The sequence below is a fragment of the Gadus morhua genome, chromosome 22 (genome assembly GCF_902167405.1).
Source record: "Gadus morhua chromosome 22, gadMor3.0, whole genome shotgun sequence".
Classification (NCBI taxonomy): domain Eukaryota; kingdom Metazoa; phylum Chordata; class Actinopteri; order Gadiformes; family Gadidae; genus Gadus; species Gadus morhua.
The window spans coordinates 19,889,040-19,903,234 of NC_044069.1; the positions used below are offsets into that span (position 1 = coordinate 19,889,040).

A 14,195-nucleotide genomic window follows, 5' to 3' on the forward strand; every position below is an offset into this window, starting at 1 on the left:
CAATGATGCTCTTCATCCTCTCCGGCTCTGCCCCTGCCCGACTGAGGTTTCAAACACATTCACTCACACTGATCTATATGCCCGTCGGTCCAGGGAATTAGAGCCAGCACAGCTTCTTGTTCTGTACATCAAACGTGACAGTGGATTCGCAGTCTCTGCGTTTCACAGGCCGCACAGGTTGGTGTTGAAAGGCAACGCGGTGTTGAACCACAAACACACGGTACTCTTCTGATGGCACGCAGATTATTTCATTAAGTCAATGCCAGTGACATCACTGACACCTAACGTCATTATCATCACTTGACATTTATTTAGCTGACACTTTTGTCCAAATCAACTTCCCCCAAAAGTGCCAGAATCGTTAGTGTACATTATTCATCGCATAAGCATAGCACCTGCTTTTAATTTTATGCAATATAGAAACAAGAGAAGGAGCCTTTTTTTGTTGTTGTAATTTTTGTATGAGCCAAGATGCAGTCGGAAACAGATGAGTTCTCATCCCTCAGTGACAGACGGGTGTCAGCTGTCCTGAGGTCAGCGGTGAGCTCGTTCCACCATTGTGGAGCCAGGACAACCAACAATTGAGAATTTGTTGAGCGGCTGCTACGGTTCCCAAATACTGAGGGAGTAGCAAGCCGCCTGGCCGTCATGGCACGTGGTGGATGGGCTTGTGTGTACGGTTTGAGCATGTGCCCGATGTAGGAAGGCGGAGAATGAGATGTTGGCAGCACTGGGGGCTAGAACCGTCGACTGAGGCGGAGTCGGGCAGCCAATGGGAGCCAGTGCATGGTGCAAAGGAGTAACGTAGTGTGGGTGAACTTTGGGAGGTCGAAGACCACTATCAATCAGGAAGCACAGCCAATTTAAGCCCATAAGGGATTGACTATTGTTGCAATGAACAGCGTGTCAACAGAGGTTTCTGCTGCTGTGCCGGTGGCTTGATTACCCCGTCCTTGGTCAACGTTTCAAAGCGTGGTTCTGAAATGGCTCCAGGCCTGAAGTCTTACCCAAACCGTGAGTCCAGTGGAGGCTGCTTGAATCGTCTGTGCCATGGATGAGCACATCCCTAATGCAAGCTATTTAAGTGGCTGACCCCCTTTTTATTTTATCTCTGCAAGACTTAACGGGTCTATCCATCAGCCTTAATTGGGATGTTGACATTCTGAGGGAGGCAGAGAGGGAGACACAATAAGGCTAAATGAAAGCTGCGTACGTGAAACATTGACAACAGCCTCTGCTTCATTGATTTCTTCACAAGCTGGTTCATCCCTCAATGAGTAATCCAGCCTGACCACCACTTAAACTAAATAAATACTGATGTAAACATATAAAATATACTGGGGAGGGATGTCCAACAGGCTAGCCCTTTGGAAAGCCGGATTGGTATTCCTTGGTAGTCAGACAATGGTGAAGCTACTTTAAGTGTTGTATTTAATCTTCGCTTCCAACTGTTACTGTTTTGGGAGCCCAGAAAACCCCAAAATGAATCGGATTCAACAAGTGGATTTGAATCAACATTATTCATTATGAATTGCCCTGATGAAGAAATAACTTTGTAAAATGCAATGATACCAGCTCAAAAATCACCTGGCCTGGATACCAGACAGATCTGCTAGCTCATGTTTTATGAGCTCTGGCATATGCGTCTGGCGCCCCTCAACCCTCTGGCACCCCCGGTGCAGGTCTGCTTGAAATCTGTCTGAAGGGTCAGACTGGTTTCCCGCAGCCCTGCACCGGGTCGGGCCAAACACAACCAAGGGACAGAGGGGCGCCCTGGAGGCATTTTAGCCAAGATGGCTGCTGCTGATGTGTCACTAGTTTTGTTGCTCTTATTGGGTGTAGGTCTATCCGATTGCATCCGGAGGGCAGTTTGGGCTGCAGTCGTTGATAACGCCCCCTTTGAATTCAAAAAAAGAACTGAGAGGTTCCAGGCTAATATGCATTTGTGAATTGGTCAGGAGATTGGCAGGTTGCCTGTTATGTTGCATTAAAGGCAAAATCGGAGTCACCTAATCCTACCCCTTTCATGTTTCTGCCGTTCAAGAAATAGGATATTTTCTGGTTATGCTGCATCGAAAACAAAACAACAAAAACAATGAAAAATACCCACCTTCCATGCCCAGAGGAGACAGAGCTTTCAATGCTTGAATGTGTGGCTTATGGATTCAAGGCCCTGGTGCCTCTGTTCCGCTGGCTGCATCCACAGACACACACATGTCTTCATTTGTTTACCATATGATGTCAGGCATTGGATTGCATCGTTATCCTTGTATGAGGAGGCTCAAGAAAAATGTATTTCATAATGAATTCAGCATTTAGTTTAAAATGTGGATTTAAAACGCCACATTTTAAAACTTTGTTTTGTCCTTTTCTTGGTGATGTTTTCCACTTGGATGTCCTTCTCCGACAACGCCCGGAACATTTCGATTCTACCCGTCGTCTGTGTTTATGCACAGGCTAATTGGAGGCTTCTCTGTGTGCGGCCTACGTGCGTCTGTGCTTGTTCTACGATGACAACATGGTGTTGTCCTAATGTGCTTCCAGACGGGATCAGCGTGACCGGACTGCCCATCTCCAGCCCGCTGCGTCACGTCCTGAAACCCCGCGCAGAGAAGTCCGGTGGTACAGAGGGCGGCAAGACGGAGTACAGTCACATCAAGGTAAAGACGAACCCTTACCCTGGAGGCAAGCCGTCCTGGTACACACTCGCCTCTTACAAGGCCCCGTTAGGTTGATTTCACTCTACCATATATGTGTTTGACCTTAAAGGAGGTTCATTTTCTGCTACTTCCTCTTCTATGCTCTGGAGCTCTTGTTTTTATTTTCAGATTGTTTAATTTTGAGCATGTGCAAGTCTATTTGTTTTGTTTTCATTATCGACAGACGTATTCCTTTTAGGTTTTGTGTGTGTGTGTGTGTGTGTGTGTGTGTGTGTGTGTGTGTGTGGGTGGGTGGGTGGGTGGGTGGGTGGGTGGGTGGGTGGGTGGGTGGGTGGGTGGGTGGGTGGGTGGGTGGGTGGGTGGGTGGGTGGGTGGGTGGGCGGGTGGGTGGGTGGGTGTGGGTGTCCCATGCTAATCCCATTGCTAGATAGTTAACTTAGTTATAGCGTAGTGTTAGGCAGTTTTGCATACAAATGTTTTCAGCTTTACATATTATGAGGTTTGGCGAAGATTTGTGTCTAATGCATCAATTTATGGTCTTGGAAAGACAGGGCCATATGTCATATTACTAGCAGGTACAAGTACAAGTTGCAGTAATGGTAAAGCCATGACAAAGAAGTTTGGTTTAGTTAAGTGGCCTTTGGTTAAAAGATGTTCCTACACAGCTTTCCCCAAATGGAAAAATTTATTTGGTAGGATTTTTGAATGATTGCAACTTTAAAGTATTAGTAGATCAAAATTAATCACTAGAAAAGTAGTTGAGCATCTTTAGTAAAGCATACATAGTTATAATAAAGAAGAAGTAAATAGTGAATTCCTCATTAATATAAAAACTATTTACAATGTGTTAATTATGCTTTATAAACAGACAAATATTGCTGCAATTCATTATTTGCTCAGGTGGTTGGAAAGCATGAATGAGGTCTTTTGTTAGAGCTTAAATCTAATGTGAGGACTATCTTTGCTTTAGTAGGCATTTGTAAATTACATGGAAAGGCTGGATCAATTCAGGTAGTTAGAAAGCATCCACTAGTCTTTTGTGTGAGCTCATCCAAAGTGTGGACTATCTATGCCCCATTAAGCAATTATTACATTTAAAAGCTGTAGCTCAAGTACCATTGCAATAGTATCAAGTAATTAATAGATAATAAGTAGTAAAGCATACGTACTCCTCCCTTCAGTTTAGCTAGTACAAGATACCTAATGGTTAATAGCAACATTAAACGTCAAGAATCGCATCTTTGTGGATAAAGCATTTTTATCAGTTTTAAAACGTTCACCTCATCAACTTGTGCTTTATGAATGATCTCATAAAACCATTCATCATTATCTTATTAATAATTGATAACTGAATCTGAATTGTTTACGAATGACTCCTAGACATTTTTATTAAATACATTTAGGAACCATACTTTACCAATGCTAAAAACAGTCTGACTTCATTATTTCATGCCACTTTATTAATGCTTCAAAGGGGCATTAACGCGTTGCTAACGTGTCGCTACAGGTTAGCGGTCATTCAACAAAAGCATCGTCAGGGAACGCATCCGCCCCCTGTTTTCGCCTCAACAAAAAAACGCAAAAAAAGAGCGCAGACAATTCCAACGTCCCGGGCAGCGCGCCCCCCCCACCGAAATCAGACGTCAATGGGGAGCAGAGGCTCGGTCTCTGGGCTCCTACCTTACTGGCACCTTTCTTACGAGCCCCCCTGCCTGCTGCCCGCCGACCCCGAGAGAGACGCCAAATAGATTAGCACCATCCAGGGGGGAGCAGAACGAAGGGGGGTGGGGATGATTGAGGTGGGGCGCGCACGAATACTGCGCAGAGACCCCTGCATGAACTCACTGGGTTCACGGGGGGGGTGTGGGGGCTGCGCCGTGGATCCAGGTCGGGCCGCGCCGTCTGCCGTGACTCATCCATTGTGGGCGGCGGCGTCAGAGCTGCAGGGCAGAGCCACCGCTGCCCTGAACCCACACGGGGATTCAATGAACTGCTTCAACAACCTGTGGCAGCGCACTCCATGCCTTCCATCCTCATGATGTCCACTTGCACCCCACACACACACGCACGCACACACACACACACACACACACACACACACACACACACACACACACACACACACACACACACTAACACACACACACACACACACACCAGGTCTCAGTACGTTGGATAGCATATGGCTGACCTATGGCGATGTGGTGGGATAGTGTTAAAGGGACTTTTCATTTAGTTAGTGAGAAGACCAGGTTGACTAATGTCTTTAGTGATAGTTGAGACTCAGATAGTTGAATGTCATGAGGCTTCCATATGCAGAGGATCGATAATCATCTTTATGATGGAGAACGTATGAATCAAAGCCCGGCAGCCAGGGCTTAAGCAGTGTGAGCCTGACCAGTGTGGTAGATCTAAAAGGTAAACAAGCAAACAGAACTGAAAATACTTGGGTATGGAACCTGCCAACGTTTAGCCTCTGCTCACAGACTGGGGATTTATGAAAAGCATTGGTGCAAGCTTTGTTTACTCAGCCCTATTTTTATGTGAATTTGTTTGCACATGTTTTAATAATATATCTACAGTACATATTGGGTAAGGGTTCCACAATGTAGCCTTGTATTCATTGTCAAAAGAAGGAGGTGTGTGTGTGTGTGTGTGTGTGTGTGTGTGTGTGTGTGTGTGTGTGTGTGTGTGTGTGTGTGTGTGTGTGTGTGTGTGTGTGTGTGTGTGTGTGTGTGTGGGGGGGGGGGGGGGGGGGGGGTGCATTAGCCAGCATCTGATCCTCCACTCCCTCAGCAACAAAGACCTAAACCCCCGCAGACCTCTCCTCCCTAATACATGTACCAAAGGCCTGTGTTCCCTGCATGGCTGCGCTCCTCCGTATGATATGGCTGCGGACCTGCTTGCATTTTCAACGAGCGTGTGAGCTTGTCCGTCAGACAAAACCCGCTGACGGACAGCACGGTGGATCACAGCAGATTATGCCCCGAGGAAAAGAGAAACTCTACGACGGTGATCACGCCGCAGAGCCAACTACCTTTGGTTCCCTTCAGGGTCTTGAAAAGAGGTCCCAGCTGTGAACCGCTGTGTTTTCTTTGTTGTGTTTTTGTCAAGCAGGAAGGTTGCTCAGACTGGCCTCTACTGTAGTAAATAGAAGTTGGAGTCTGGCCATCCGTGACTCATCCTCTCTGCATTGTGATTGCCTCTTTAACCCACACGCCATCTGTACGCTGTGCCCATCCCACTCCAAACACTGCTTCCTTGTGCACCAAATGTCGAAGCTAAATGTTAGTCTTCGAAACACAAGACCCAGAGGCTTGACAATATAAGAGTCCATATGAGATCAAAATGTGATCCCATTTTGTTTAATTGTCAACATCACAGCATAGAAAACACATTGGAGCATCCATCTTATATATTTAGAGTTAAAAGTTTCCTGGTAATAACGCCCATTTACAGGGCTGTCTTTGCAAGGTCCAAAATCAAATACAAAGAAAGTCTCAATATGCCCCGACAAGGTGAACCCTTGTATTATTACTACGGCCGCTTATTTGATCCATCTTGCCGCGTTCATTAGAGCATTTACTGGACATGTGTGCTGCCATGCCGCCAACTCGGACTGTGGGAGTCCCTGAGAAATTGGATATTAATATCTATAAAGATCCCACATTTGTGTGTGTCTCTGTGCGAGCGAGAGCCTTTTTGAACGAAGCTGTCACTCTGACAAATCAAGGCTTTATATGGATGGGTCTCCCGGTATTTGGCTTCGGGTCTGAGTTAGATGGTCTTTATTGGGCTTTTATAGAACATGTGTTTTCGCCGTTTGTCCCGGCTTTCCAAACAAAACACGCCTAAGGCGACATCTGCGGACAAGCCGCACACACGGACCTCGACCGACGCAAGACCATCTTTGACATTCTGCACAAATTACATTCCCATTGGTTTTTTGTTATTAGTTAATAAAGGAGAGTACCGCTTCAAACGTGGGTTGTAAGCCAATCGCAGGCTGGAAAAAAACAAGACCAAGAAAAGCAAACCGTTGACGCCGTCAGTCTGGGATTTGCGTTCTCCGTCGGCCTGATTGTCAGACGTCTGGGCACGTTTTTCGTACGTTGACGTCGATTGGCAGGAGGTAAGAAGCGGGGCTCTCTTAAATTAGAAAGGAGCCGCAGGCGTGACGGTCCCCGCCCGGGACCCGTACCGGTGACCACACCTGAGTGGTAGGGATATTCACTACTAATGATTCATTCCTCCTCAGTAGACGTACAAGGGTTGAACTGAAACCCCCGGGGGGGCACGATGAATACAAATGAAGATCACAACCTGATTTCCGCCCCCCCCCCCCCCCCCACCCAAAGCCGCCCACCGTTATTTTGTTTTCGTGTCACGTGTCAAGTGCCTTCATTCGCTATGCCGCGGGGGTTTTGTGTGTGTGTGTGTGTGTGTGTGTGTGTGTGTGTGTGTGTGTGTGTGTGTGTGTGTGTGTGTGTGTGTGTGTGTGTGTGTGTGTGTGTGTGTGTGTGTGTGTGTGTGTGTGTGTGTGTGTGTGCGTGCGGCAGGACGGCAAGTGCCCCAAATCATCCCTGACCCCCCATCGCACCGGGAAGGTGTCAAACGGGTTTATCTGACTCATCATCGCTCCCACGGAGCAGGCATCACCTGGCCCTGCTGGGGAAATCACTCTGTTGCGCTGCTCTGTATATGTGTGTGTGTGTATGTGTGTTTGGTGTGGGTAGATATGTGGCCGGATGGCAGTGTGTTGACGTTACCTGTGTGTTTGTAGCTGTACGTGTTTCTCCAGTATTTTAGACAGATGCATTCCAGGTGACTCATCTTCAGTGGAACACGTTCAACTCATTTTTCTCCTCTATCTACCCTCGCCTCCCCCTACCCTCATCTATAGCTCCATGCTCCACCCAGGGCTTATGTTCTATTAATAGCCGGCTCCTTCGGTCCCCGCGGCCTCCCGGACTGCTGGCCTGCGTGGCGAGGGTCGCTGCACGCAGGAGTGCATTCTCGGCACGCTTTCACGGGGTTCGCGACCTCCAGGCCGGTTCAAACTCTGTTAATGGTGCATCATGGGAATGGAATAACAACCCTCTTCTCTCTATCTCAATGGATGCACGACCGGTCTGAGATTGAAGTGTGTGTGTGTGTGTGTGTGTGTGTGTGGGGGGGGGGGGGGTCTCAGTTGAATTCCCAGGCGCTTGAGAGAAAAATGTCAGACTCACTCACCGACGTGGTGGTCTTCACGGAGAGCCTGGTCCAGCCAGGGACGGGGACCCGGTATCTCCCCAGGACAGACGGCATCAGGGCCGCGTTCTAAGGGAAGCTGTGACATTGAAAGAGTGCCGGGGGCCTCCGGAGACCCCACCCCTCACACCATTATCTTCACCACCGCAAACATCTGGCGGGGTGTGAGTGCCGTGCTATTACTTCCACTTGGAGCACAGATTGGCTCTGGCCGCGGTGGGGGAGGGGGCCGTTTGAAACACGCGGGTCCCCCAGGTTGGCAGATGGCGGACAGAAATACAGTTCACATGGGAGGATGTGGAGGATGGAGAAATAGTAAGGTTGTGTATGGATCTCAAGAACACGCAGGATCTCAAGAACGCTTTCTATTGGCCTTTGAGATTGCACACACGCACACCCAAACGCACGCGCGACTACACAACCAATGTCATTTATAAATGTAATTCTCATTAGTTTACCTTGACAGTTATTTTGTCTTAAGATGGTGGCTCGTGTCTGTCGGGTCTCGCTGATAAGGCACACAGACGCAGACACCATTTTTTACGGTCTACTCCATTGCGTGGTTCAATCTTTTTGAGGGGGCAAATAATGCAACTCTGTGAATTGATTTATCTGGCCACCGCTCAGTGAAAGTTCTAAGTAAGCAGTTTTCTATAAATGATAAAGGAGAGGGTGAACAGAGATAAACCAGAGAGGAAAGGAGAGCAAGGGGGTGCAGATAATGAAAAGGAGAGGAAGGGACAGAGTGGGAGAAAGATAAAGACAGAGAAGGAGAGATGGCAACAGAGATGAATAAATATATATAGAGGGAGGGAAAAAGATGCGAGGGAAGGAGGGAGAGATGGGGAGATGGAGAAAGGGAGAGGGAGGGAGAGATGGAGAAGGAGATATTGAGAAAGAAAGATTGGGAGGCGGGGAGGGAGGAAAAGAGACGAGGGATCGAGAGAGGCTGAAACGGAGAGAGAGAGAGAGAGAGAGAGCTAATCACATCCAGTGGAGACCGAGGAGGCGACAGTTGCCCACCGGCTCTCCGTCTATTTTTAGCTCACCGTCGCCGGCGGCAGTAGCTCAGCCCAGCCCTGCCATCTTCTCATATCCAGATTCCAGCCACAGATAGATATATTTATATATACGTCCATAAATATAGAGCAGTATGCATCTGCCAGCAATGTCTGCTCATGTGTGAAAAGGCTTCTCCGCAGCCAGACGGCTCTCTGTTCCCTGGATGATAAAGAACGAAGTCATCTCCCCCTCTCCTCTTTGGTTGTTTTTCCTCCTTCTTTCTGACGTGTTTACCATCACGGCATCTTCTTGGGCTCCGCCGAGCGAGGATCCAGTATTCTCGTGAATCGTTGAACTGGAAAGCCGGGCCTGGGTTATTTGAAGCGCTGTGCAGCAGCGGCCTGATCCTATCGTGGAGCTAATGAGGACGCTTTTATCAAGCAGTTCAAGTGGCAGTATTAACTCTGAGATCAGATATGTTTGAACCCCACTACCCATTGTCAACGTGTTTAATCTTATCCCTTTGACTGATTAGTGCTCGAAGGTCACATATTTAAAAGCTTTATGTTATATTGTACCTTGTTTTGGTTGGAATGTACCCGGTACACGTAATGAAAGTTGCCGAGCCACTTTGGAACTTGGGCTTTAGCACAAGAGCATTGCGATAGTTACCGTTCAAGCGGCTTGGGTTGGTGGGCAAAGATTCCCACATTCTGACCGGTTGTCATGCCAACAGAGTAGGATTGAGCCAGCGTCCGGACCCTAATCAGTCTTTTGCATGGTAACGGAAAATGATTGCTCCTTTTTTAAGTCTAGATTTCATGTCTCTGGTTTTGGTTCCTTGTTGTTGTATGCTGCAGGTGTGGCTAGCCTCTGGGAGAAATGTTATTCATCAGAAGGTAGAGAGGATTGACCACAAGGCCTGCGTATGGCTGTTAACTGAATAACGACACTACAGACTAGAAACTTCATAGAGAAAGCCCAAAACTGTGAAAAAATGGCTTGGCTCATTATCTTATTTAGAGTGTTTTGATATATCTTTGTTTTGTTTCTCTTCCTATCGTTATTTCCAACCGTTCCCCATCGCAGACTTCTGGCAGGGTGTTGTCTTGACTCCTCTCACATTTTATTTCACGTTTTGTTCATCTTTACCTGCCGTCGACCCTGGCAAATGTTCCATTTGCTGCGCAATCTCCTTCTCCCCTCTATTTCACATCCCATAATAAGGCAGAGTTCAACACGATGACACACTTCCCCTTGAGCTTGGGGGGGCCGTCATGGAGCGCATGTCCCCATCGACTCATCACGGGGACAACAGGGACTCATGCCCTGCCCTAGCCATCCACCCATGTTGACTGACAGCTCTGAGCGACGTGTGCCTACCGCTCATACCCCCGCCCCCGCCTTCCCCCGCCCCCGCCTCCCCCCCCCCCCCGATGGCATGGTTGCATCTGGGGCCGGCGGGGGCTCGGCTGTGTTTGTGCGAATGACGGACACACGAGCTGACCTTGTTGCTCACGATGAGCATCACACACAAACTGGTTGAAGTCCCGGCGTCGGACAAACAAAAGTAGCACGGCCTCTGTGCTAATCTCGTCTTTGCGTTGCCAACTCCCGGTCGTAAAAAAGGGAAAAAAGTAATCACGATGTTCCGATGTCCCGATGTCCCGCGGACTGGCGTGGCCTCAGTGCCTCAGACACCAGTCACTAAATAAAGGGGCACTCGCACCACTTGCTCTCTCCCTCTTCTGTCTGATCCCTTTGTCCGCCTCTTGCAAACAGCAATGTGGCAGTGAGAGAATGATTACAGACATTTTCTGTCAGCCTCATACTCTGCATACTCAGCCACAATATCTCTTCATGTAAATATGGTCTTTTGACTAAGAATTATTTATACGGGGAAGAAGCCCTCAGAGCCACTCCAGCCTAATGCTATTCCTTGCCTCTAATCTTGCACACCTTTTGGTCTGGAAGCTGAACTCGCTCTTGTTTATCACAATAGCCTCTTTGCTGAGCTCCGAGGGGGAATAAGCCGGAGGAGGAAAGCTATTACTTTTATGTTTTTTCCTGCAGGTGATCACCTGTAATACTCTGCTGCAGTGATGTGCGGCGGATAGGTAGGCACTGAATATTCAAATCCAGATTTACATAAATATAGAAAATCATAATCATCATACAGATCTGTTAATAAGTGTTTACAGCAATCACACATTACCTGAGCCCAACCGGTTCAAATCGCACATCAACTAAATAGGATTTCATCGGATAGAAGTAGGACAATATTTTTTTAATTATTCGACAAATTGATATGCCAACGGATTTTGCTCCAATGCAAATTGATGACACCCATATTCCGTGGCACACATAGATCCCCGTTTCAAAGACCGAGTCAACCTGGTCTCACAGGGATCTGTGAAATGACCATATATATATATATGTATGGCACTATTCTCGCCCATGCACCCATCTTTTATTTAATAGACCATTTTCATTGCTTCAAGGAGGTCTGATGGTCTCCGTATATAATAAATAAATATATATATACAACAAAATAATGAATATGTATAAATATGTAGGCCTATGTGTATATATGTGTATTTATTTATTCATTTTGTTGCTTCGAGCAGATCTTGTGGTCTCCGCATATAATAAATAAATAAATATATATATGTATACATACATACATATTTTTTATTTATTAATTATATACGGAGACCAGACCTCCTCGATGCAACGATAGTGGTCTATTAAATTCAAGATGGGTGGGCGAGAATAGGGATATAGTGCCATACCATCAATAATTTCCGAGAGGATGGTCAATGGTGAAATACAGATCTCGTTACAACAATAATTTATATCAATGTAACGAGAAAGGATGTAATAATAACACCAAGAAAATAAAGGCTACATGGGTATATCATTTAAATATAATTAAGTTAAAAAGCGTATAACGAGACAACGAGACGGTCTAGTTGTGAACCATCTGAGGCTGCATTTAAATTATAATAGCTACATGGCTTACTTATAATATTATAACTAAATAATTGTATATTTATTTATAGATAATATACATTTTAAATTTTAAATAATTCAATATTAAACCAATTCAATCGGGAGATTATTTTGACTTCAGAAGGGGGGGCGGGCTGCGCAGGATTCGTCAAGACAACAATCCGATTCATCAAATGTTTTCACCAGACCCCCTCAAAAACTGAAACTAACCACGTCCCTTAAACCAAGTCTCACACCAGATTGTAGTAAAACTGCCCACAGCAGAAAACGCATTACAATAACGGCTCTAAACATGTGACACGCCTGAGTTTTTTTGGCCTATTCTTTTCAATGGGCCTGCGTCCACGTCACGTGACTGTCATGGTTGCTATGGTGATTGTCATCGACTGCCCCCATATCTTTCAATTTTCCACAGTTAAGACTTGTAATTAATAAGTTACTTTTGAAATCAGCGTGACTCATTTTCTTTAATCACTGTCTGGTGGCTACGGCTAGTTACGTCACTAGATACGCACGGACATATTTGGTAGTGACACAGCCTATAACATATTCGTGAAAGCAAAACATCAAGCTCATTGATTTAACGAGGCAGGGTTTTTTGAAATAATTCATTAAGATATCATGTGCGAGGGGTCATTCCTCCCCCTGAGTGTGTATTGACTATTTCTGGTGATTGAAATGCCCATTGCAAGCTTCCTATTTTTGTCTAGTGTACTGTACCCCTACTGTCCACAAGCACCCCCCTCCCCCCCATATGGATATGGAAAATTGTTGCCACGCCCCAGTGGTGGTGGTGTCATATCTATGAAAGAGGGCATTCAAATATCCTACAATGACCGGCCCTTCCTTTAGGGCCGGAGCCCTAAAGGAAGTGATGCAATAGGTAACTTCTGATGAGTCAAGGACAGTAAAAAGTAAGCTATAGACCTGGGGTCTCTTTTATATCAACAGGGGTCTCAAAGGACGCATACGATCATCAACCAAGGGATTCCACCCCTACAAGAAATTACTCGGCAATTGCTCCATCTCACCCAGCGGCTCGCTTGCAAGATTTTGGTCTGAAGTTCTTCCCGGACCTATACCCTTGCCATCCAACATTCATATCTGAGAATCAGGCCTCTCTTTAATAATGACAAAAAAATTATGAGAGAAATTCACATTAACTTTTTGTTATCTCATAAGGGGCTTGGTTACGGCTCCTTTTGACCTTTTGACCCCAGACTTCAAAATCTTTTCCAAAGGCCAGCTGTATCAACACACCTTAAGGCACACATGTACACCTCCATCTAACTTGCATTGGAGCAAAATATGTGTCCGAGTCACGGAAATTGGCGTGTTTCCGTGAGGATTACATGGATTTTGAGTTAAGCGTCCGTGGTCATTTCTGGGATTCCTGTGAGACCATGTTGGTACCGCACCTCTTGCTCCTCCTCAGTGACATACGGAGCCGTGTCCTGTCCAAGGCATGAGCCTGTGGCAGGCGGGCCTCGGCCCCCGGGGCCTTCCCTGCGTCCGCTCACACGCCAGGGTCGCCTGCTCTTACCAACGCAAACTTGTGCGTTCCACTCAAACACGGGGAAAGCCAGTTTCAACACAGATATGTAGGGGCCGTCCTGATGAAATTATTTCAAGCTTCCAATATTCGTCAGGTTTCCAAAACGAATATTCAGTGAAGAAAAAAAAGAAAACAAAACAAAAGCAACTCATAGTGCGCGTCTCTCACTGCCTGTAAACACAGCAGGTATTTTTCTAAAGTGGTTCAATTGGTAAAACAAACGTGTTATTTTAATAACACAAAATAGCACAATAACGATATCCTTTCAGTGGCTTTGTGGTCCACTCATCAGTCCGGGTTCATGGCAGAGATTCAAGGCAGCCTCAAAGCATGAGAACAAACACGGTTTGCAAAGTAGGAGAGAAGGCCCACTGCCAATTACAACAAGGCAAACTTGTGGTTTAGGAATTGTGCAAAGTTTTATATTTCATGGCAGGATTAGTGCTGTTTAACCTCTGAAAAATCACAAAGGCGCTATTGTGGACCGCCGTGAAAGAATAACACTGCTCCCTGTTCTATTCATGTTGACTTAACAACCAGTACATTAGTAGGTAGAGCTAATTAGTGTCTTTGAGCTGGTTTGAACATTAAAATAGCTGCTAAATACGTTCATTATTAAAGCCCTTCTAAACGATTAACAGCCCGATGGCCAGGGGGGTTAATGGCTTGCGTTTCCTCACACTTGAAGTCAGCTGTCAAAGTGCTACCAGAAT

General features: G+C 46.3%; 1 protein-coding gene across 3 annotated transcripts in view; it reads left to right on the plus strand.

The window, feature by feature from the left end:
• The window catches only part of trappc9 (trafficking protein particle complex subunit 9), a 143,398-nt gene that overhangs the window by 51,288 nt on the left and 77,915 nt on the right, over positions 1–14,195 (plus strand). For all 3 annotated transcript variants that reach the window (XM_030346841.1, XM_030346843.1, XM_030346842.1), the window contains one exon: positions 2,545–2,660. In XM_030346841.1, coding sequence (XP_030202701.1) covers positions 2,545–2,660 — 116 coding nt within the window. The remainder of the gene's footprint in view (positions 1–2,544; positions 2,661–14,195) is intronic.